Raw genomic sequence first — 25731 nt, forward strand, 5'->3', positions numbered from 1 at the left:
ATGAGACTCCAAGGAAAAAAATATCGAACTGGTGTGGATCCCATCCCATATGGGCATTCCTGGTAATGAAAAGGCCGACGTGGCTGCAAAAGAGACCAGTGCAGACCCATCTGCCAAAATTATATCAAAAATACCATATACAGACATGAAGCCCGTTATTAGGACGTATATACGGAATATTTGGCATGACAGATGGCATAATTATCAAAATAACAAGCTTTTGCAAATAAACCAGAATCTCAATCCCGTCTAATACATGGGGATTTGTAGAAGGTACTGAGTGATTAATTATCACCAGGCTCCGCACTGGCCATACCAAGCTAACACATCAACACCTCCTTCAACGAGATGTGGCCATAAAATGTGAAACCTGCCAAACAAACCTTTATGTAAACCACATTCTTCTGGATTGTCCATCTTACCAAGATGACAATCCAGAGACGTGTTATCGGCCTACCCGGTGACCTACGAGCAATCCTCACCCCACAGAACATTGATAGACTATTTACTTTCCTGAAGTGTGTAAATATATTGTGTGACATATGAAATGTATCGAACCCCGCTAATAACCCATATAGTTGATGCGGGTAAACTTGAAATAAAAAAAAAATTTGTTCGACCAATTTGAAATCGAGCTATTTCATCTCTTTCAAGAAAGACATTTTTTTGGAGAACTTAATCTATACAGGACAGTTTCCTCATCAAATATTTACTGTGCATATCCCATTTAAGAAATATTCTATTCACACACCTAAACACATTATCTAATCAAAAGATGATGCAGTAACATTTCAATAATTTTCTCTTGCTTCCAATTTGAAAAAATCTCATGTCCTAGCCTGACCTTGAAGGATATTTTGTTGGTATTTTTAATACCATTTACTGGAAGATTGATCGCATTCAGCCTATTCCGAAATGAGGCAAGAAAAATCTTCCAAATAACTATAGATCAGTCGCTTTGCTGTCAGTGATATCAAAAATCATGGAGAAAGCCATAAACCACCATATCCCTGAATAATTAGAAGGATTTAACATCTTGAGCGATCATCAATATGGCTTTCGAAAACAAAGATCAACAGGCGACATTCTATCGTATGTCACCCATATTTGGAATAACGCAATCGAGAAACATAGAGGGTCAAGAGCTGTTGCTCTTGATATTCCTAAGGCCTTTGACCGTGTGTGACATGAAGGTTTGCTATCCAAACTTCGATGTTATGGCTTGTTGGATCATTTTTGTGTATGGCTCTGTAGCTTCCTGAAACAACGTTCCCTGCAAGTGGCCGTCGATGGATATCTTTCGAATACTTTACCATCAGCGCTGGTGTTTCCCAGAGATCCATATTGTCTCCAACCCTTCTTTTATTATATAACAACGACTTATTGGAAAAACAAAGAATCCAATATATTGCTTTGCTGACGACAGCAGACTTGTCTCGTTATTCTATTTGGATTCCAGGACATCGGCTGCAGATTCACTGGCAGTAGGAGGTTGCATTTCTCAATGAGGATCTAGAAGTGATTTCGAATTGGGGTGGAACTAACCAGGTTCAATTCAATGCCACAAAAACCCAGGCATCGGTTTTCTCCAAAAAAACAATGTCTCCGAACCGGATATAACAATGTCAGGACAGACAATTCCACTTTCTGCTTCGATAAGTTTGTTGTGGGTTTAAATGAACACCAGTATGTATTGGCACAATCAACCAGAAAACTATACACACCTCAACAACTTTTGATGCTTCATAAAGCTCAGATCACACCTTCTTTGGAGTATTGGTCTTTTGTATAGAGCTCCGCCGCTAAGAATACCCTGAAGGTGTTGGATTCCATCCAGAAAAGAGCCATCAGCCTGATTGGAGACGTGAACATCACTTGCAACCTTGATAGTCGTCTGGAACATCGAAGAAATGTTGGAGATTTGTCTCTCTTCTACAGATACTTCCACGGGAAGTGTTCAAGTGACTTGGCATATCAGAAATACACGACGGATTGTGGCTGCTCATCGTTTTGAAGTTCAACTGTTTAAGAACTCTTTCATTTCGAGAACTGCGTTAATGTGGAATAAACTTCCTAATAACGTTTCTCCAAATGGATTTGGAGAAACAATGTGAATGTGTGAATCGCTACTTCCACACAAGCACCGCTCTCAGAGCGACTCAAGGGTTTTCCTGCAGTGCTTGTGTTTTGTGCTTAAAAAAAATCAATTATTGGCCAATTCCCTCAAATACTTCTTCAAAATGTTCGAAAAGTTATTAAATTGAAGACGAATCTTCAACCAATAGAAAACGTTAAATATAAGAAAATGTATGTTGATCAGCACGAAAATCCTAAATTATGTACACATAAAAACATTGTATCATGCATGGGTGGTAAAAATTCGCCAAAAATGTCGCCAAATTATACCTCATGTACCATTTGGTCAAAGATCTTTTCGTTATGTGGTTTGTAAAGTACTTATGCAATCTCATTTCGCCAAAATAGTACATACGAATAAATTAGTTATAAATACTTCTTCACAACTCATTAAATAGGCTTTCTCTACCTGAATAGGCTTAATCTTATCTAACATATCTAATAACGGTTTTTATTCAAAATCGATTCAGCTTTCACATTTTTCAGAAAATGTATTGCATTTCACTTGTGTGGTTTAAAACTTTTCCAAAAATATATTTGATTTTATCTTGACAAATTCTGTAATCAAATTACATTACATTATATTTCTGACTGTACGATATGTTTCACATAAAACAGTTGCTTGTGATTAGTTCACTCACACTTCAAATTCGAATATTGTTATCTCCCGTACTCTTCAAGTATGTCCTTATGTGAAAAACAAACAGTAACTTCTGGACCGTCGCATACCCAACTACCGCTTATCTTATTTATTTGTCAAAGACTTACCTTTCCGTTAAGTAGTTTTATCTGTCCCAGTCGTCTGAAACGAAAAAATCAAAATTAAAGCATGAGGCAAAACGCATTTATCCATAGAAGTGGAATTCCGGTGGTGAAAAACAGAAAAAAAAACACTTCCGAATTATTTACGAATATTAGATTTGATAGGTTGAATATAATGTACCAGATCTAAGTTAGAGCCATGCTCTAACTTAGATCTGGTATACGCAAAATATAGCAATTTTAAGGTGGCAATACTTTTGAAGTTTTTGCCATTTCTGTAAATGAATCCAATTCATGTTGTACACGTTGGCAGTCATCGATTTTATAATAGTTTCAGGTCGTATGCAAATAGTAGGCTAGGAATATTCAAAAAGGTTGTCAAGTCATTAATAAAAATTGAAAAAAGAGGTCTAAGATAAGAACCTTGTGGTATCCCAGATGTGACTACGTACTGAGCCGATTTGAAAGATTCATATTCGACGAATTGTTTTCTGTTAACTAGATATGATTCAATTAGAGTAAGGAGTTGGTTATAGAATCCCAATTTTGTCAAATTGCTGAGAAGAACATAATGGTATATTTGAGCGAAGGCTTTTTAAAAGTCTAAATAAATAACATCGACTTGTTTTTGCTTGTCCAGGTACGTACAGAGATATTGATTTAAACATGCAAGATTTGTCATACATGATCTTTGTTGTACGAAACCATGCTAAGTAGGAGAAATAACTTTTTGAATATGGGAGTACATAACATTTTGCACACATATCTCGAAGAGTTTAGAAAAGTTACATAAAATTGAAATTACCCTGTAGTTTGTGATATCGCTAGAGTCAAATTTTTTTTAATATCGGGACAAATTCAAGCTGGCTCTAACTACATTTTTGGAAAGATAATTCTAAGCACTATTGAAATATGCAGGAATATACAGGGTGTCTCATTGAAAAAAGTTTTCCATCAATAACTATTGATATGTCATTTGAAAAATAAGTGTTTTTTACACCATTGTATTCTACGTAAAAAGTGCTTTGGAAATGTTTTCAAAGAAACAAAAAATTTACGACAGGAAAAAAGTTACAGAAACCTGTCGAAAATGCACATTTTCGAAAAACCTGATGTAACTCAGAAAAGATGAGAGATATCGATATGCGGTTTTCACCATTAATTTGGCATGAAATTTGTCCCTCAGACAGAGCCATCAGTTTTCATATATCTAGTTTGAAAACATGAGTTTCCGTTTAAAAGTTACCAATTTGGCCCACTCTGTAAAAACTTTCACTTAACGTCATTTCTAAGTTGCAATTCTGAAAAGTAATTATCATTCACTTTTATGAGAACTACACATTCGAGCTGATGTATATTCCAAACGACCAAATTAGTATTCAATTAATTATAACCAACAGTACACCTACTGATACACATTACCAAGAACGGAAGCGATAATGCTTTTGAAATTTCTCAATGGCAACTCGCCTTTATTAGAATAATTCCAAATAAAGCTATCGTTCGATTGGAGAGTTAGAGAGTAAGCAATAATGAATATGAGGCTTTCATTTTTTTCAAGCGTAGGTGAGAAACTATAAAACATGCCTAACAGTGAAATGTCGAAACTACACTTTTCTGTCAAAGCGACCATATATATCGATACATAGTCGTGTTCTCCTGTAATGAATTCAAAAATAAATCATTATCTTAGGGATCGGAATTCGAAGAATTTACTTAGAAGGTAACAGCAGCGTAATCATTTGGTCGACTCTAAGTGTTTTATCAGATTTTAATATACCTCTTTGATTAAGAAACGGGTAATTACGTTATTTTATCGTATTTCTGCTGAAAATTCACAGTAAGCCACGTTCATTAGGTTGATATTAAGTTGTTTTAAAAGGTTTGTCCGATTCCATGTCATGTGTTTTTGTAGCTCCATGTCTCAATAAATATTTGTTTCATTTAATTTTTTCTCAATTTTTTATTTTTTGACTCATTTCAGCTCATTACTATATAATGTTGTTAGGCGATTTTCGGCCAATTTTTCTCCATAAATTCAAATTGAACCAAAACGTTGTCGAAACAGTGAGTTCGAAAAGTGGTCGTCGATGGATATCTCTCGTAGGGGTCGCCAAGTTCTTGAAAATTCAAGATCTTGTCTTGATTTTGTCTTGATTTCAAGACAAGGTCAAGACAAGAAGTAATTTTAGATTTCAAGAGAAGGCAAGAAATTTTATGTCAATACCAAGATTTCTTGTCAAGAAAACAACAAATCTTGAAATATCTTGACTAACAATGAAAACTCTAAAACGTATTCATTTGTGAAAAAGATAATATATTTTAACGTAACAAAACATATTTTAATTTATTGAACACTTTTTTTGCTAAAATGTTTTACAAAAATGTAAATTGTAAATAATAAATGATATATACCTAATCCTAGATTATATTTCAAATAATAAATTTAGCACTATTCTATTAAATCTCAACTAACATTCTCTTTACTCTGACTTCGATTCATCCCATCTAAAATACTATTTGTTTGAAGGTGATTGACAATGTTTCGTGATGAATTTCACTAGTTCGGACTTCCATTGTCTACTATATAAAATGATTTGAAATCCCTGAAACAAGTAAAAAAAAGAATAATTAAAAAAGAATAACTGAAAATAACAATTATATTGAGCAACAATAAACCTGAAATGAAATGATAGTGAAATAACCTACAAGTAAACATATAATAATTGATCGAGTGGTCCCAAGCTGAGATCTTGCACAGAGAGGAACATTGGTTTAGGAGAAAATTTAAGGAAGCCGCATACATGTTGCCCAACAACGTATTCAGCCAGGCCAGCGTAGAAATACGAAACATATGGAAACCCATCATCAAACGAAAAATGGCCAACTCCCGCCAAAACGGTCATCTCTCACGGAATCAGTGAAGCGGAAAATGGAAAGCAGAGAAAGTGAAAGTATTTCAACGACCTATAAATAGTCATCTCTCGGAGGAATCAGTCCAGTCATCACCCGAAGACGATTGTAGATACCAACAATCGAAACGTCGTGAACTAACGTGACTTGGAATCTCTACACTTTTTTATCATTTTCTTTTTCCATTCCTTCAATTTTTATTTATTCAATTATTATATGTTTACTTGTAGGTTATTTCACTATCATTTCATTTCAGGTTTATTGTTGCTTAATATAATTGTTATTTTCAGTTATTCTTTTTTAATTATTCTTTTTTTTACTTATTTCAGGGATTTCAAATCATTTTATATAGTAGACAATGGAAGTCCGAACTAGTGAAATAAAATACTATTACTTCCACTTTTACTTGACGCAGAACATTGAAACTTGCTTTGATCAGGCACCCCTTGAGAAAACTCTTTGTCAAATAACATCCCATGCTTTGCTTTCAAGTGTCTTTTCAACCCAGAAGTCCCAGAATTTTCCATTTTTAGGCAAACACTTTTATTATGTTTTTAAAAACATAGTATACATTTTTTACCACAAAGCCAGACTGTCTCTATTGACATGTCGAAGGATTTGTGGTAAATCTAGGGGTTCAGGTCCCAAACAAATCCATTGGATTTATGTGATGACAGTCAGACCAATGATCACTTATGGTGCAATTGCTTGGTAGCCGAAGGCTTTACAGAAAACGGCCCAAGCGAAGCTCTCTGGCTTACAGAGACAGGCTTGTCTGACTATCAGTAGTGCCGTCATTACCACACCGTCAGCGGTCATGGAGATCCTTCTAGATCTACCTCCTCTCCACATTTTTCTGGAAAGAGGGGCTAGATGGACTGCATACAGACTTGTGCACATTGCCAATTGCACAAATCAATTCAATGCAGAGTGCAACAGACTGTTGGTTGACATTGTAAGTCACAGCATTCTGGACATGACCTCTGACTTTATGCCTCCAACTGTCAACTACGAACTGCCTTATAAAGTACTATTCCCAAGTAGAGAGGACTGGATTCTCCGGGAGAAGGAAATATTAAGAGCAGATAGTTGTTGGTTCACAGATGGATCAAAAACACCTTCCGGTGTTCTGGTGCAGGTGTTTTTAGTCGCAGACTCATGACAGAGTTATCTGCCTGTCTAGGAACGTATGCGACTGTATTTCAAGTCGAAATTTACGCTATTGAATTGTGTGCGGGTGATTGAATAAATCCAACCTCACTCACAAGTCAATAAAAATATTCTCGGACAGTCAAGCGGCGTTGAAAGTTCTTGGCTCCTACCGAGCAACTTCTAAATTTGTAGCAAACTGCCAAAAACGACTCTCCTCGATAGGAAGACTTAACAGATTGTCTCTGGTCTGGATTCCTGGCCTGGAAGGCAATTAGGCTGCTGACTTCTTTGCAGAGGAGGGTGCTGCAAGCAGCTTCATCGGAACAGAACCTGTCATTAGCATTGCCTTGGGCTTTGCCAAACAAACACTGAACACCTGGATGGCAAGAAGATTTATGAACTTCTGGCAGAAACTTCCAGGATTGGCTCACTCCAAGGCGTTTATTCACCCTTCGAAGCTTGATACCAAACAGTCGTTGACCTACAGTAGGGATGAACTACGATGTCTAACAGGCCTTCTTACAGGTCACTGTCATTTGAATCATCATATGCAGAGACTTGGACTGTCGGAAGACAGTGTGTGTCGCTTTTGTCTGGAAAATGAATCAGGTTCTTAGAGTTCCGGCAGTTTCGGGAGTTTAACTCATGTTAAATAATAAGAGATAATTTTAATATAATGTACTTTTTAATTAATGTAATGTTTAATATATGTATCACCAATATTGCCAAACTCACATCAGAAATATAATGAAACCGGTACAGACTACCACTTTGTAATATTAACAACCTAACTTAACTAAACGAGATAAAGCATGCAACTTCACAAGAATTTTGCGTTCGGGAATCACCGGACCGGGTAATCACGAAATTTCAAGATCTTGAAATATCTCTTGAGTCAAGACAAGATATAAGACGTCAAGAAAACGTCAAGACAAGATTTTTTAAATTTCTTGATTTTTTCTCAAGGCAAGACAAGAAGTTGTTATCAAGACAAGAATTCTTGTCTTGCCGACCCCTAATCTCTCGAATACTCTTACCATCAACGCTGGTGTTCCCCAAGGATTCATATTATCTCCAACCCTCTTTTTATTGTATATCAACGACTTATTGGAAAAAACCAAGAATCCAATATATTGCTTTGCTGACGACAGCACACTTACCTTGTCATTTCATTGGATATTAATGAGAATCTAGAAGTGATTTCGAATTGGGGTGAAAGTTACGAGGTTCCATTCAATGTCACAAATATCCAGGCGTCGATTTTCTCTAAAAAGATTAATGTTTCCGAACCGTATATAATTTTTTTTTGGTACCTTGGGAGCTGTCTGACTTGTCCATTTAGTCCAAGTCTCCAGAAAACACTGCAGCCTCTTGGGCTCATTGCGTTTATTCTCCCATCCTCTCATGACACCCATTCCATCATTCTCGTTCCCTGTACTAGTTTTTAAAGATTCCGTGTCGGATGTCATATTCTTTTGGACGTAATTTTGTACGTCCATATATTGCCTGCCTCCTGTGATTCGGTGCCTCACATTCGCATAAGATGTGTAGAGCTGTTTCCTTCTCTTCGTTGCATAATCTGCAGCTGAGGTCTCCGTTGTACAGCCCCATCTTATTCATGTGTCCTCTAAGCGGACAATGGCTGGTTAGTAACCCTGTAATTATTCTGAGCCGATCCCTACTACATTGAAGTAGTTCTTCGGTTCTTTTCTCGGACGGTTCCCTAATGAAGGTTCTACTGTGTTTGTTGCCAGGTACTTTTGTCCAGTACTGTGTGTGCTTCTTATTGGTCCATGTCCCAATCTGGTTTCGTATCAATGATTTTGGTACCCCCAGAACTGGTTCAGGACCTATATATGAAGTTGATGATCTGCGTCAAACGCATTCATCAGCTTTATCATTACCTGTGATTCCTGAATGCCCTGGCACCCAGTACAAAGTTAATTTGTTCGTGTTTGCAAGTTCATTCAGTTCTTCATGGCATTCCCAGACCAGTTTTGATGTTACCTTCGGGTTTGTCAGAGCCCCTAGTGCGCTCTTGGTGTCTGTTAAAATATTGATCCGCTCATTTCTTTGAGGTCTCAATTTAATAAGCATTGCACACTGCAAGATAGCATACACTTCCTCCTGAAAGACGGACCGGATATAATAATTTCAGAACAGACAATTCCGCTTTCTGCTTCGATAAGTGTGGTGGAAGTTATAATGAACACTAATATGTCTTGGCACAATCATGTCGCTAGCATTACAGAGGCTGCTTCTCAAAAGCTGGGAACACTGTTCCGAAGCAGATAACTGTATAGAACTCAGCAATTTTTGATGCTTTATAAAGCTCAGATCAAACCTTCTTTGGAGTATTGTTCTCATGTATGGAGCTCTGCCCTGAAGCTGCTGGATTCCATGCAGAAAAGAGCCACATGTCTCATTGGAGACGCGAACATCACTTGCAACCTTGATAGTCTGGAACGTCGAAGAAAGGTTGGAGATTTGTCTCTCTCTTCTATAGATACATTCATGGGAAGTGTTCAAGTTACTTGGCATATTTGATTCCACCGTGAGCGATACATATCAGAAATACGTGACGGACTTTGGCTGCTCATCGTTTAGAGGTTCAACTCACTACAACTCGAACTTCACTATTCAAGAGCTCTATCATTTGTTATATCGTTTATGTGGAGAACTGCGTTTATGTGGAATCAACTTCCTGAGAACATTTTTCCAAATGGATTTAATCTTCAGCGATTCAAATCCAATGTGAATCGCTACTTTCGCACAGGTACCTCTTCTAGAGCACCTTAAGGATTTTCCTGTAGTGCTTGTATTTTGCCCTTAAAAAAACTGATAACCAACATAAAAATACCAACAAAGCCACCATCTTTCATAATCCAAATTTGTATCCCGAGAAGAAAAGTCACTAAAGGTGAAAATGTCAATAACATTTACTATTAAATATGACGACAATATTTTTTCCTTATTAAAAGTTGTCCCGCTTCTTTTTTCATTTACAGACTTTCTGGCTTCCTATACTTTCTTCTTTTTCCACATCACTTAAGATGTTAGGACTTGATTCTCTTAGCGTGTTATCATTACATCACATCATTAATATAGAGCACCGGCGACTGCCTTTAATTCTGATAGATGAAAACAAGAAAGGCATGCGACATTTCCGGATCGTCGATAAATTTAGCCCGAGTCAATTCCTAGGGATTAAATTTGTCATCCTAGTTCTGAGAGGAAACATTCTTGGAAAGCGCCCAAAACGTCAACGGCTCGCATTTACTGTCGCCAAAGCTAGTTTTATGCAACTCAAAAGCACTTTGTGACAATAAACAAGGCACAATTTTAAACAATCTCGAAACTTGACATAACGCGAACGCATTGCATAAGGTGTTGACTCGAAAAATGATCGAAGAAATTTAATCTTCGGTTTTGTAAGCAAACGATTTGTTTTTCGATGATTTGTAATGTATCGATGAATTATATTTGAAAAAAAAATGCATCTCTCGGCCAGACTTTAACAATTCATAAGGCGCATATACATTTATATCAATGGCTCGTAACGCAACCGCGAACACATTTCATTACGGCTATTTTATACGAGGTATCGTTGCATTTTTATCCGTACCACTTTGACGCCCGTACTCGTAAGGTGCGTATCCATTTGTAACAAATGACCCGTAACATAACCGCTAACAAGTTACGTTACGGCTATTGGTGACGTTACGGCTAGTGGTGACGTTACGGCTAGTGTTATGCGCCGTAAAGCGCGTATCCATTTGTAACAAATGACCCGTAACATAACTGCTATTAGGTTACGTTTCGGCTAGTGGTGACATTACGGCTAGTGATTGCTCATTGAGGCGCGTATCAAATTGTAACAACTGATGCGTAAGTTAACAGGAAAGAAGTTACGTTACGACTAGTGGTGACACGGCACTGTTGCCTTTTCACCCACTTTGATACGCGTACCCGTAAGGCGCGTATCCATTTGTAACAAATGACCCATAACATAACCGCTAGCAAGTGACGTTTCGGCTAGTGGTGACATTACGATTAGTGATTGCGCATTAAGTCGCGTATCAAATTGTAACAAATGACGCGTAAGTTAACAGGAAAGAAGTTACGTTACGACTAGTGGTGACAGGGCACTGTTGCATTTTCATCCACTCTGACACGCGTACCCGTAAAGCGCGTATCCATTAGTAACAAATCACCCGTAACATAACCGCTAACAAGTTTCGTTACTGCTAGCGGTGACGTTACTGCTAGCGGTTACGTTACGGCTAGTAACATGCGCCGTAGGGCGCGTATTCATTTGTTACAAATAATCCGTAACATAACCGCTAACAAGTTACGTTACAACTAGTGATATGAGCGGTAAGAAGAGGGTTCGACGACATAAACTGTAGGGTGCCATATCGAATGATTAGAGTATGCTTGGTATACTCGAATAGGAGATACGAGTAACTGTTTCGAATTGAATTTGAGAATTTGCAGAAAATGCAGGTACCTAGAAAAATTTTTACAGAACCTACTTTATGAAAACAAATCAATCCATTCCTAGATACCTCCTCCTACTCCCGACTTTTTTTTCGGAATGAGTATTGTGAATATGGGGGAAATCACCCTTGAACCGCTATCCGATATTTCTTTATTAATTAGAAAATATTTCTTTGAGAAGAAAAAAATGATTAGTGGCCAACCAAAAAACGTGGAAAATTTTGATTATTTAGGTGAACAGTTGACCTATTTTCTGAAAAAAAATTCGTAAATAATAAAAGAAGAGTAGTTCTTTTCTACAAGAAACCCTACGTTCAAAATCTCTTTATGCCTCAAAAATATCTCTTTATCAAACATTATCGAATTTTCGAAAGTATATCTATCTGTTCGTATTTAGTTATGTTATAGTCAGTTTTTCAATTATTGTTTTTTCCCTGCTATAAACATTGTATGTTTCTTGGGAAAATAAATCGTTATTATTATCATCACTGATCAGGGTGATTTTAAGAGATTTTATACCTATTGAATGTGTTTATTACATATAAAAATGAAATACATAAATATAATTTATTATAATTCCGAGTATAATTCAATTTTAATAAAAAACTCGAATTTTTTCAGGAAAAGTAGCTTGAAAATTGAAATTGGATATTCTGAATCTTATTTGCAAAATAGTTTATTGTTTTCCATTTAGATTTAAAATAATTTTTGTAATTGAAATTTGATATTATTTTATATTTTATTCATCTTGAAAATATACCAAATAACAGTAGTGGACACTGAAAATTAAGATTTTTGGAAAATTAAAATTCCTCAATACGAGGTATTTTTTGTACCTGAAGATTGTTATGAAATAAGTGTTATCTAATACAACCCAGAAAGTTTGTTTTCAGTGTGAATTCTGATTCACATATCGAAATGTAATTCATCTAGAAATCCACCTGCTCCATCCAACCCTGTCTCGAAGGAATGCAGTCCCTCGAATCTTAAAAACAAAAACAATGAAGTTAACCTCACCTTTCGATCCCCGGACTCTTCGCCAAAAATCTCGATAGAATCACAAAATTCATAAACACTGATCACAAGACGGTACTTTTCAATGAATCTGAAGGCAAACAATCCAGTGTTTACTATTGTTTACAAGTTTTAAAACAAACCAATGTCCACGCGAATCGAAATACCGCTCTGCGAACTATTGTTGGCTGTAGGCGCACTAGACGAGCCAGTGCGTTGTGTAAGTCAGATGTTTTGAATCTCTTTCTTGGTTTTTGTTACCGTCTCTGTCTCCCCACGGTGGCCGATGCGGAGGCCGAGTACTCGGACAAACTTCGGCAGCCGAAGAGTCGGTTTTGATCCAACAAAATTAGGTAATTCAATCTTCTTCATGGCGCCCTTATAGTATGTAAAACGGTTGAAGGATTTATGAGGGGGAATGGGAATAATGTAAATGTTCTACCAGTTTGACCAATATATACCTTAGGACACGTTCCACACTTTAATTTATATACCCCTGATTTCTCGAATTTAGATGTTTTGTCTTTATTATTTTCAACTAACTTTCCCGACGTATTACTTGTTCTACATGCAATTTAAATATCTCGTTTCTCAAAAATTAAGCCAAAAATGACCAATTGGATTCGAATAGATCACCACTATTGAACTTGTTTTCTTAAGAAAAAACAAGGAAGTATTATTATTGATGTAAAAGTGAGGTGATATGCTTCAGGTAATCATAATTGAGGAGGTACCTCGACACGTATTTCGATCACCAAGTGATCATCTTCAAGAGGTAGATTAAACTGAAAACGTATTGAAGCAGAAAGCGGAATTGTCCGTCCTGGCATTATTATATCCAGTTCGGAGACATTTATCTTCTTGGACAAACCCTATGAAAACAATTTATAAATCAAGAACGACTGGACCGATTTTCATAATTTTGGATTTGTCTAACCTAACTATTGAGGCATTTTACAAATGGATAAAAAAATGAATAAATCAACGACTTTTGGTTTATTAGGATATGACATTCGTCAGATATTCATCACAGTTTTATTTACAGTGCCGTAAGCGAGAAGCTCGAATCCTTTACAACGAAGCCGTAATACAATTAGACTGCAGACTATTGCGAATACATCCACTGCAGATGAAGAAGAAATCGCAGAAGAGGAGCGACGTGTTCAGTGTTGCCAGTTTTTGCAGTAGGTCTCCTGCTACTGTTCTCGAGCTACTGTTCTACTGTTTGAGAGTTAAAATCTTTCTTTACTCGACTCTCTTTAATACACATAATAATTATTGAATGACTACGAACAGTGACAATGACCATGTATGTATCTAAAATGTACTCTTACTAATGTTAACAACCTTACGATTTGATCTCCAATGTTTTCTTAACACAAAATGTACTGATAGGAATAAAAATAAACTAGCAATACTGGTCGTGTTGATATGGCCCTACTTCGGGCTTCACTAGACACAATGAAAAAGTTAACATTATTCAGCTAATATCACAAACGTCGTAACACTTTTCTTTTACTGTTCACTATGGAGAAATTCGAGGTAGGTAATTTTAAGGGCCACTGGGTAGACATGTATGGCAGGAGATAAATAATCATCTTCATTTCTTAATTTCGTAGATAGTTCATAATACATAGGTACTTCTTACCTCTACTATTGAGGTGAGCAAGTTATGAGCTCAACACTTTCTTATAATAATATTTAATGAATTCAGTTTGAAGTTCGAATAACATGTCCATTTGAGTGAACTAGTGCAGAGATTTGCAAAAAGTTGTACGCGTTTTATGGTAAGTTTTTTCAAGTAAGACATTTATGTTATTATGAAATGTGAGATTTTTTAAAAACTGAGAAAATGTCGACTACTTTCGAGATGATTTAATTATAAAGTTGTTTTTGATTTTAATGTTTATTTTAATATACAAAATTTTCTGATTGATTTGGCTGATACTTGATTTAAGATCCATAGTAATTTCATAAACTACACCTTACAATTTGATCCCTAATCAAATCTAAAGGTGTAGTTTATGAAAATATACAAAATGTTTGTGAAGTTTTCTTTATACTTTTTTCAGCAACTATGAAATTTAAGTTACGGTTATATGTATATGATTATGAATTTTTATCCACATTTTTGTGAATAAGAATATCGTATCCGAAAGATGCACCTACGTCAAGGATGAATATAAGAAAATAGAATGGACTCTTAGATAGCTTGGAGTAATAGGGGTGTGACCAGGTCCGTAAAGATCGGAAAAAATGAAAAGAAAATGTTTATTGTATGTAATGTAGGCCTTGATTTGAGACATGTAACATCGACAAATGTCAGTTAATCTGTCATAGACTACGCCTCTAAGGTTGCTTAATTCAATAATAATAATAATAGTTTTATTTTCTTTTCAATTGCTGTAAACATAGACATGTGAGGCAGATACTACGATATATCTGCTTTAAAACGCTCGTTTTATTTTTTTTATTCATAACTTCTTCAAGAAATTTTGATTCAATTGCGAAATTGTTAGAATATACAGCTAAATTCCTGTATAACCCGATATTTGATTAGAATTTTCCACAAACCCCTGTTCTTGGAATTATCAGTCGAAACATTGAATTGTTGTGAATGGATATCACTCTGTATTTAAATCTTATTGATACCTTGACCTGGAAGGATTGAGAATAGTCTAATAAATCGGCTTAACAGGTAATATTTATTTACTTCCTAATCTCATAATCTCATTTCAAATAATGGAATTCCTTACTAATATTTTTGGCACATTATTATCGTTATTTGAATACGTTCTCTGACATACTAGAGCCATCTGTTAGTTGGTAGAAGTAAATGAGTTTTGAAAGTTACGTAACATCATCTTTACAGATTCGGGTGAAATATTTGAAAACATTTCTAATCAAACAGCAGAAAAAATTGATTATATTAGATTGTTAATATTATGCGAATCTATATCATCATATATCCGTTTGATTGTATAGGACAATTGCAACCATATAAGCTGTTATTATGTAGTGACCTCTGCTAGGAAGTGTTCCAAGGTATAATAGCTTCAGTTGAATGAAAGAAGGTGGCACTGTTGAACCCACCAAGCAGCACTGAAGGGTTCTGATCCAGGATATTTGGAAAAGATCTGAAATTATTAAAAAATATCCAATAAAGAAGGGATTTTGGGGGAACTCTCTACATTTTCACCGTTAAAATAATTTTTTCCTTTTGAAATATGGGCATGACTGTATAGGAACGTTGCCTACAAAAATTTATCCAGGATAATTATAACAAGCCTTCTGAAACGACTGCCATCATTGATTTCAGCGGTGCCTCCAGGATGTTTGACTAAAAGGTTTACGTATTATGTGGGAAATTTTGGTGAGAAAGGCGACTTTTCTACTAATATTGAAATTTTAATATTCGTAAAGTCCTCTGATTTCGATAAAAACTCAAGCGTAAGTCATTTCATTTACAAAATTCATTCTGACAAGTAGTTTAGTTCAATGGCTACCCGTACGCCATAGTCGAGGTGCCAATTCTTTAATACTTTCATTGATATGTTGGTCGTTTTTTAGGTCTAGTCGGGGGATGATATTGTCAAATAAAAAATATGAAGCGATAGCATCAAGTCGGCATTGTTGAGGTGTGAATAGAAAAATATTATTTCTTTGTGTTGTCAACTCCTCACTTGACCTTGAAAATACTTAACCTTTTGGAATGTCTGGTTGCAGCTAACCTCATAGTTTGTTTACATTTTACAAAATCTCAGTTCAATACAAAATAACCATCCAACAGATTACCCAACATGATGAACATTTAATGATTAACTATTTACCAATAGTAATTTGTAGACTTCCAAATGGAGAATGGTTTATTTTTAATGCTTTCTGCAAACTCAATAAAATTTGCTGACTTGGTTTGTTATTTCTAATCAAATTTGTAACTATAAAGTAAACCAGCTGAATGTTGTAGATATCAGCTGCTGCAGATATCATATCCTGGCAAAAATGAAAGTCCAAGCAATAAGAATTAGTTCATCAGTATGGTTTTCATTTCTTGAATTGCCTTGAGAGGGATGAAACTAAAGCAAAGAACCGGAAAGTAAAAAGACTTTCTTGGATGGGATGAAAAAGTAGTAGCTAATAGTCAACGTAGGTTTAGAGAGAACTTTGCTTCAGAAAATTCAGCTTGTGATCTTAATCATATACAATATGTGCAGTGATGCAGTAGACAAGAGGAGAAGCAAATCACAAATTTTATTTTGATATACAAAAGTCGCTCTTTGAAAATATTGTTGCGGAAAAGAATCTAATTGTACATACGAAGAAAACAAAATTTTATATGGGGTGTCTGAAAAATTAAAAATTCAAATTTCTACACAAGGGTAAGTACCCTCATTTTGAAGTTTTCAGTGAAATGCTATTTATTAAAACTAATCGAAATCATCACATCTTCTAAAACATTGGTTTTCCATAAATACGGAAAGCAATCATCAAAATCTTACTTACTCCCTACCCACAAACAAAAATCTTTTTCCATCATCACCTCGTAATCTGTGGGTATAATAGAGTTGGTATGGAATTATCTTATTTCGCCTTGAATTTATTTGATTTTTAGACTACCTGTAGCTGTGTAGCTCGTTTCCTCAAGTATGGCGTGAATAGACTGCAGTACGAGTAGGGACGAGTAGAGCCTTTTAAAGTTGTTTTAGGTCTTGGGAAATAAAGGTTTTGGCTGTTGTTATGCAAAAAAAATTAAAATATGTCTCTTATGGAGCCCGTTTCACAAAAATTTTTGACAGATTTATGAATCTAAAAACTTCTCCAATAAGAACCTACTTGTCAATTCTCATTGTTTGATATGCAAAATCAAATGTACATCTACCAAAACTTTCAAGAGAAATGTAAATTTGAAACAAAGAATTATTGTAGTCCAAATTTATTGGAAACCAATATTTTAAAAGATGTTATGATTTGAAATAATTTGCAGGAATAGCATTTTGTTAAAATTCTTCATTTTATTGTAAAAAAATATATTTTAATCAGTTCAAACAACTGGTATATAATTTTGTTCTTCACATTGATGACATTTCTCATTTTTATAAAGAATGATTTTTCTTCAAAAAAAATTTGTGTTTCTCTTGTCTACATTGCAGGACATATTCTATAGTATTCCAATACTCTTGTGATAAATGTATTTTCTATACTTTTCTATTTCACTAGATTTTTCTAATTGAAAGTTATGGTGGCTTGGTTTTCCTGAACTGGATCTAACGTAAAAGATTATTTGCTATCATCAGACGTGTCTATTGCCATGTGATAGTGACATATTCCTCTGAATATTATATCTGGAAAACTCTATAACCTCAAGAGTTTATTGAGCTTCAAATTTATTAATTTTATAAGTGCAATTCATAACTCGAGCAAGACAATTTTCAGTGAAAACCTATCGTTCCAGAAAAGGCCTCTACAATACAAGTGTTCACATGAATGGAACTAACTAGGGAGCTACCTTCTGATCAATTTTCCAGAACAATGAATTAAAACGTTTGATTGAGTCTGAATTTAAAAAATATAAAAATAAAACAGAAATATTCTTAATAAAATCATGCTTTTGTATGATCTACAAACATATTAGGTTGATATTGATATTATGTTATTACGTTGATGTATATTGTATATTTCTAAAATTGTGATAATTGTGTATCTAATTTTGTGAAGTTTATTTTTACTGACATCTAATGGTTGGAGATTATTTTTGTTTTTCAACAACAGTGATCAGAATGGTTGTGGATCTGCCAGTTAGATCTTTCCACCCAATAAAAATGCAACCCACTGGTATGAACCCGAAGGAATTGTCTGACAATGATGATATCGCTACATCACTGGTACTGGATCCTCATCTGGGGTTCACAAGCCACAAAATGAATGTTCGATTCAAGCCACCAAGAGCAAACAATGCCGAACTGAAAAATATTATAGAAGAATTCATCGTCAATCAAAATTATGAGAAAGCATTTGCAAAGATACAGAAAGGAGATTGGATGACTAGGGTCAAATCGAAAAATCAGCAGAAAAAATTAGAAGAACACGTAAGTCATTTTTTCAGTAGCTACAAATTGTCATTAATATGCAATATTCAATTTTTTTTTTTAATTCAATATAGTCTGAATCATTTGCAGATGGAATACATTATATAGTGTGTTCAATTTTTCCGAAACACTTAGTCTGTAAAATGGTGGAAGATTAACATGTATAATAATAATAATAATATTTATTTATCCTTTGAGACGTTAACAACGTATAGGACATGTCAGTACAACACGTTAAAATAGTATAAAGAAAATAAACATACATAAAGATAAAATATCTCAGTAGTTTTAAAGTATAAAAATGTATAAAATATAAAGAAAAAAAAAACAATATTAGTCAAAATTGGATGTATAATAAAATAATAAAATCTGGATGAAAGTCTGGACCGCAATCAGCTAAAGTCGTCTAAAAGGAATTCACTGACACTGTAATAAGCCTTAGACAGGAGCAAATTTTTAACTTCTCTTTTAAATGACATCAAACTCATGGTTTTAAAGTGATCTGGTAGGTGATTGAATAATTTTATTCCCATATATTTGGGTGACTGTTCAAATTTAGAGGATCTGTGTCTAGGAATACTTAACAATTTTCCATTGCTGGTTGAGTAACTGTGGTAAGAAGAATTTGTGTTATATTTTGTTAAATTATCGTGAATGTATAGTAAGCATTTAAATATGTAAATACAAGGGAATGGCAGGATTTGATATGATATGAAGTGATGTTTACACGATTCTCTCCATGGGATATCAAATAATTTTCTGATAATTTTTTTTTTGGTAAATAAAAACCCTAACTTTGTTGGTGGCATATCCCCAAAGAACCACATTGTAGCTTAAATGGCTGTAGACCAAGCTATAATATACGTCCAGCAAGGCATGCAAGGGCATAAAATGTTTTATTCTGGAAAGAGCATAGTACGCTTGGTCAACTTTTTTACAAGTGACTGTAATGTGTTCAGACCATCTTAAGCAATCATCCACATAGACTCCTAGAAATTTTGTAAAATTCGTTGATACCAATTCCACCCCTCTAATATCAGAGACAGTAGGATGTTTATCAAGACCGATGGAAGAACTAAAATGAATACATTTTGTTTTATTCAAGTTAACAATCAGATTGTTTAACTTGCACCAATCTAAGAAGTTTGTTATAAACCTTTCCGTTGATGACTTTAATTCCTCTAGGCTGTGTGCTGAGACCGCTAACGAGGTATCGTCAGCAAAGAGAGTGAGACTATTGTTGTTGATGTTGAAGTATTTGGGTAGATCATTGACGAATAATAGAAAGACAGAGCCTTGAGGAACTCCTGAACTGATTGGTTGAGGATCAGATAGTGTATCTTTTATTTTTACCAACATTGTACGGTCTGAAAGAAAATGTTTGAGCCATTGTAAAAATACACCCCTAAATCCTAGATTAAAAAGTTTGGTTTCAATAAAGTCATAAGATTAGACAGTCAAAAAATATTCCTGTCAAAAAATATTCTTGTCACTTGCATACCATTGTCTAGGGAGTTATAGATGATTTCAGCAAAACTACAGGCAGCTGACTGTATAATTATAATTTTGCAAAGCGCTTATTATCCATAAATTTTTAGGATATTTAAACGAATTTTTGATCAAAGTCAAAGACTTCCGACACCAGAAAAAAACATTGCCCCTTGACGTGTGGAGACAAAAAAGCTTTATCTTCTATAATAATCGCATTTTATTAGAATTATATGGAATCAATATCAGCTCTTATTTGAAATATTTTCATCTTGTAATTCAGTGTCATTCTATTCTATCACTTTATACTTTCAGATTTATCGATACCTGCGAGTATTCGATAGGGAGTCTGGTTTTGTCATAGAGCCCTGCTACAGGTACTCATTGGAGGGTCAGAAGGGCGCAAAGATATCGGCCACTAGGAAATGGTACAAAAATGAAAAGATCGAACGTTTAGTGGGCTGCATAGCAGAATTAACGGAAGAGGAGGAAAAGCAGTTGTTACACTCCGGTAAAAATGATTTTTCAGTTATGTACAGCTGTCGAAAGAATTGCGCCCAGTTATGGCTGGGCCCAGCAGCATACATAAACCACGATTGTCGTTCCAACTGTAAGTTTGTTGCAACCGGCAGAGACACGGCCTGTGTGAAAGTGCTGAGGGACATTGAAGTGGGGGAAGAAATAACCTGTTTCTATGGTGAAGACTTTTTCGGGGATAAAAACTGCTATTGTGAGTGTGAAACGTGCGAGAGAAGGAATATGGGGGCTTTCGCGAAAGAGACGGATCAGAAAGAAGAAAACGGCTACAAACTGCGTGAGACTGATAACCGTATAAACAGAACTAAATGCAATCTACAGGGTAGCAAAGTTTCGAACAATTGCCACGAGCGCTTACAAGAAAACGGAAAGGTGGCTACACCTCTCAGCATCAAGGAGATGCGCCAGAAAGGTCTAACCAAATATGATGCCGAAATGCTCATTGCGCAGGGCTGTAAGTTTTCCGACCTCGGCGACTTTGGGCGCAACAAAGTTTCTTCCACAGTTAAACAGACTAAAAAGTGTAACAGAAGTAAAAAATATGTGATAAGGGAAGACACTACGCTTAGGACAGTCAGTACCAGGTCTTCTAGGATGCAGCAGAGGCAAGCTCGGCAGGCTAATCAGGAATTGATGCATGCAGCGACGCGACTTGTCTCGCGTTCAAATCTCTTGGACGATTTGCAGAGCAACGCCAGCAGTTGTCCAAGTACTTTCAGCGATACAGATCCCGTTTGTGAGGCATCGCAGCAAGATAAGAGGTTTGATGAGAATCATGAGACTGGAAATGGTATACCTCCTAAAGGTAAATATATTTTAATTAAAATAATTTATTTAATGGTTTTGGTACAATAAGTATATATGATTAGTCACAAAACCACATAAAATCGAATCCATTTTTGATGAAACTTCTTTCTTATTAATTGCAGACGTTCTGAAGTATTTAAAACAATTTCTAATCATTTTTCCCAGAACTCTAATACTCTTCTTGATACGTGTTTCACCAACCAAGTTAGTGTCTTCAGAAGATGAAGAAACTAATTACTACTAATTATAATAATAATAATGATAATAATAATAATAATAATAATAGGTCTTCATTTACAAATATACAATGAAGGAGAAATAGATCCTGTTCAGAACAAATGAAATATGTATATAAGGAAAATAGGGAGGTGTCAGCTAGGAGTAAGGTACAAAAATACACATTATTTTCAATGTTTTTTAACCTAACCTTGAAGATTGTACATAAAAATGTATTTTAACCCATAACTATACAGTTACAATTATTCAGAATGTACCAAAAATAATTATTTTAAAATGAAATGAATATTTTTTCAAAGCAGTACATAAACGTAATATTCCCATATAACAATATATTTGTATAAAAAATTATGAAAATAAATGTAATGGCGGAGAGGAGTATTGCTTCTTTATGCTATGATAGCAATATGATAAATAAATTAGCGTTGAGAGATAGTAGATTGATATATTATTCATGCTATGACGCTATGTTGTTTATACATTTATACATGGCCAACATGGCTTTCTTGAGACTTCATAGGAAGAGCATTACTTATCTAACTGAATCCGAAAAGAAAAAACAATATTATGTGTTTCGAATTCACAACATCATTATGAAAGGAGAATATTATATATTTTTATTTCAAAGGAACCTAAAGATGATGTTTGTCTTGTATAAAATTTGCTATTTGATGAGAGATTCTTCAATCGTTAAAACTCTAATAACTTAAGTAACCAGTGATATTTTTACCTAAATATTACTGATTTGATTTCAAAAACTCAACACTTTGACCACTTTCTAGCAATGTTTGATTTTATATTGAAATTTGAACATATCATTTTAAAATTTTTTTAGGCTGCAAGGTAACAAGTAAAATGATGATAAATTCTATCTCCCTTTTTTATTTTGTAGATTTGAAGTGTGGGAAGAAGTCAAGACTAAATACGAATTCACAGCATCTGTAAGAGGCTTGAATTGACGAAATGTTTAAGATAAAGATTAAGTTTGGTGTTAAAAATCGTGATAATCTAATATTTTGTAAGTATACAAATTTTAAACTGTCCAGGGTACTTTCCTTCTTTGATTCATTTCGAATACTATCAAGTTATGTTCTATTGAAAACGTTTTGGTAAAGTTTCCACATGTACAAATACTTGTACTATACTCCTAAAGATACTACCTTGGAGGCGTCAGTAAAGCCTCTAACCTAAGGCTATTGGAGCGAAACTACAAACTGTGGCTGGCCTCTGTTGATGACTCTGTACATTTGTATTGTTTCCTGCAACTAAGTGTTGCCTATCTTTGCACTCAGCTACTTCTTACTGCTGATACCAATGAGTCAGAAACAGGTGTCTACGATTTGAGTGATTTGTCCACAAATTTTCTTCATTTTGATTTGTTTCAAAAGCGCTCATGAAATCATTTCGTATGTATGTGTGTGTATGAGTGCTTGTGTATTTATGTGTATATAAACATTGTTTTTTGCGAGGAATAAACGTTATTATTATTACATAATTTGAATTCACATTTTGCTCAAAAAAAATTATATTTACTCAGTGTCTGAACCTTCAACATCAATATTTACTAATTGTATGCCTCTGAAATGAATTGATAATAAACATTGTTGTTCCAGACTCAACTGAAGAAAACGCCAAAACAACACCGGGCATAAAATTACGAAACCACAAGAGACTAAATGATCCAAGCATAGATTCAACGACACTGCCAGAAGAATCTCCACTCGATGACTCGAAACACATAACACAAGTTGACTGCAATCAAAATGGTATGACAGAATTAAAAATGGATTTCGACATGTCCCATATTGAGGACCCGGCTCTGACGAAGGCGGACATGATGAGTCGCCGAAAAACCAGAAATTCAAATCGATCCACTACCCCTATCGAAGGGGCAAATTGTGATGATAAACGGGTCGAGGAGGTGAAATTAGAGATCAAAGCTGATGCAAAGCTTGAGGGAGAAGTTGAAATGAAACCTGAGGGCAGAGTTGATGTAAATCCCGAGGGCAAGTGCAAAGGCGAGGATCCTTTTATAGACGATAGGAAATGTGACGTATATGAGTTCAACGAAGAGGACACTTTGGATACAGTAACGTTACGTAAAAGCAAACCTGCTCAGGAACCTGATATCGACCCAACCATCGTCGCGAGAGTAAAGTCTGAAGAGGAAACGGAAACTGCCAGCCGCCCCGTCGATGCTGTGAAAGAACAAGACTCACCAAAGTGTGTTCAAGTGGATGAGAAGACCCCCGAGAAGTGCCCCGGCGGGCGACTCAAGCTGACGCTGCGTATGAAGCGCAGTCCCGTTATGGATGAGATAATTGAGTCAGGGGGCAGCCACAGCGATGACTATTTCGAGCCCGAGTACGAAGTTCTTCGAGTGGAAGGTGTCGAAAACACTGCCTTCTCGCACCGCAAGAAGCGGCACAAATCGAAGGATAGGAGGCGAGAGAAGAGGCTAAGGCTCGCCGAGGCGGAACTACCGCAGATCCCTATGAAGCGACTGCGGCTCAAGTTTGGAAACGAAAGTCACACAATAGACATACCGTCCACTAGCGCAGATTGTCACACATGATGGAGGTTTGTTATATGTTTCTCTTGTTTTTCGATTTGAAAATGTACGGCGAGTTGCTCGGGGTGGAGGCGTTTCAACAAGGAGCGTGAAGGAGAGGCAAAAGTATGTGTTGAAGGGTGTGAAAGAATGCTGGAGAATGAGAAGAAGAAGTAGTGTATGGTACTGAATTATTATTGGCATTTATGGCTTTTCATTATCCTGAGAACTTTTTGAAATAAATTTATTATGAAGGGCAGATTACTTAATTTGTACAAAAATATTACTGCGTTTGAATAAAATTCAGAGAGGATTTTTCCAACTTGTCACTTACACTATTTATAAAATTTTTCTATTTACTTGAAAAAAACAATAATATGTAACACTTTTCATGCCATAAATGCCAGGAATAACTCGTGTCTCACCCCAAATATCATTCAGACAATATTAACTGGTACTGAAGGTAATGGTTTGAGTTCCTTGGTACAATTGGATGTTTCGCCCACAATTGCGGTGGGCATCTTCAACGGCGATATTGGCTAGGTTTTTTGGAAGAATTTCTAGATGGGGGCGGGTCGACTGAGCATTCATTGGCAGACTGGTTTTTGGCAATGTGATCTTTCTTGTTCCAACCAACCAACCTGTCCCATTACCTAATCACATCATGAAAAACCAGTCTGCTAATCACAGCACAGCAACTAACTTGCTGTACTATAATTCCAAAACAGTAGGCACTGAATTCTCAGTGGCATACCGAAATTGAACTAAACAGGTGTGGAAAAATGATGATGAAATATATAGAATCACAACGTTGACAATGATGTTTTTTTTAATCCAATAATATTTCTGAGAATTTAGTGCCTACCACTATGGAATTGCACTATAGTTAATCAAAGCACAGCAGTTAACTAGCATCCCATTGTAAAATCTTTCGCAAACAACCATTACCATGTTGCTGCTAAAAATCCCCACAGTAGTTAAGGACGGAACGTCGACTTATATCAGATTTTTGGAGATGACTCAACGAAAACACTACTTCTTCGTGACAGTCGGTGAAATGTTATGATGTATGATCGAGCTTTCAGGAAAGGATGATTTTTGGAGGCCTGCACTATGTTCTGCGGAAGCATAGAAGAACTGCTTATTTTATATCAAAATATTCACTATAATGACTTTAGGAAATTAATTTTTTTTTCATTTAGTTACTAAATTGAGACAGATGTCGAAATGACACTTTAAATTCGAAATTTCAACTTCAAACTTGAATTCTAAATTTAAATCTGAAATTTCGGGTTTCAACTTAATATTTTGATTAAATGTAAAAATTACGAAATTCAGAAAAATCTAAATATACTTATAATCTCCAAAATGTATAAAGATATGACAAATTATTCAATGACATGTTTTGTTCATTTTCACAAGTACTTCAAGTCTATGTTTTTTTTTCTGATTGATTCAGCCGTTACTTGATGAAAATCCTTAGTAATTTCATAAACTACACCTCACGATTTGACCTCCACAAATTTTATTTGAAAAATATATCACGAC

The 25731-nt window shown here is 35.3% G+C and overlaps 2 protein-coding genes and 1 long non-coding RNA gene across 10 annotated transcripts in view; 2 read left to right on the top strand and 1 right to left on the bottom strand.

Annotated features, from left to right (window-relative positions):
- LOC111506670 (interference hedgehog) overlaps positions 1 to 12725 on the bottom strand; it is a 188299-nt gene extending 175574 nt beyond the window's left edge. Inside the window, exons 1-2 of the mRNA XM_023161806.2 lie at positions 12481 to 12725; positions 2905 to 2938 (exon numbers count right to left, since the gene is read on the bottom strand). The gene's annotated coding sequence lies outside the window, so the exon portion shown is untranslated. The remainder of the gene's footprint in view (positions 1 to 2904; positions 2939 to 12480) is intronic.
- Positions 9280 to 13894, top strand: LOC141485435 (uncharacterized). Its single transcript, XR_012467206.1, has 2 exons — positions 9280 to 11469; positions 13523 to 13894. It is a non-coding gene; the product is annotated as an uncharacterized lncRNA (long non-coding RNA).
- A 1695-nt stretch (positions 13895 to 15589) lies between these two features.
- Hmt4-20 (Histone methyltransferase 4-20) lies at positions 15590 to 24337 on the top strand. Of its 8 annotated transcripts, none has more exons than XM_074181978.1 (5): positions 15590 to 15850; positions 16048 to 16115; positions 18247 to 18563; positions 20367 to 21393; positions 23246 to 24337. In XM_074181978.1, exons 3-5 carry the CDS (start codon positions 18255 to 18257, stop codon positions 24205 to 24207), a joined length of 2298 nt encoding a protein of 765 aa, XP_074038079.1. In that variant the 5' UTR covers positions 15590 to 15850; positions 16048 to 16115; positions 18247 to 18254; the 3' UTR covers positions 24208 to 24337. The 8 variants fall into 8 exon arrangements, with proteins under 8 accessions (XP_074038079.1, XP_074038081.1, XP_023017584.2 ...); XM_074181980.1 differs by lacking the exon at positions 16048 to 16115 and adding an exon at positions 16445 to 16623; XM_023161818.2 differs by lacking the exon at positions 15590 to 15850 and adding an exon at positions 15912 to 15927.
- Positions 24338 to 25731: the final 1394 nt, after the last annotated feature.

This window comes from Leptinotarsa decemlineata, unplaced genomic scaffold (genome assembly GCF_025532065.1).
Source record: "Leptinotarsa decemlineata unplaced genomic scaffold, Ldec_3_MD MMD2_tig00026328_RagTag_RagTag, whole genome shotgun sequence".
Classification (NCBI taxonomy): Eukaryota; Metazoa; Arthropoda; class Insecta; order Coleoptera; family Chrysomelidae; genus Leptinotarsa; species Leptinotarsa decemlineata.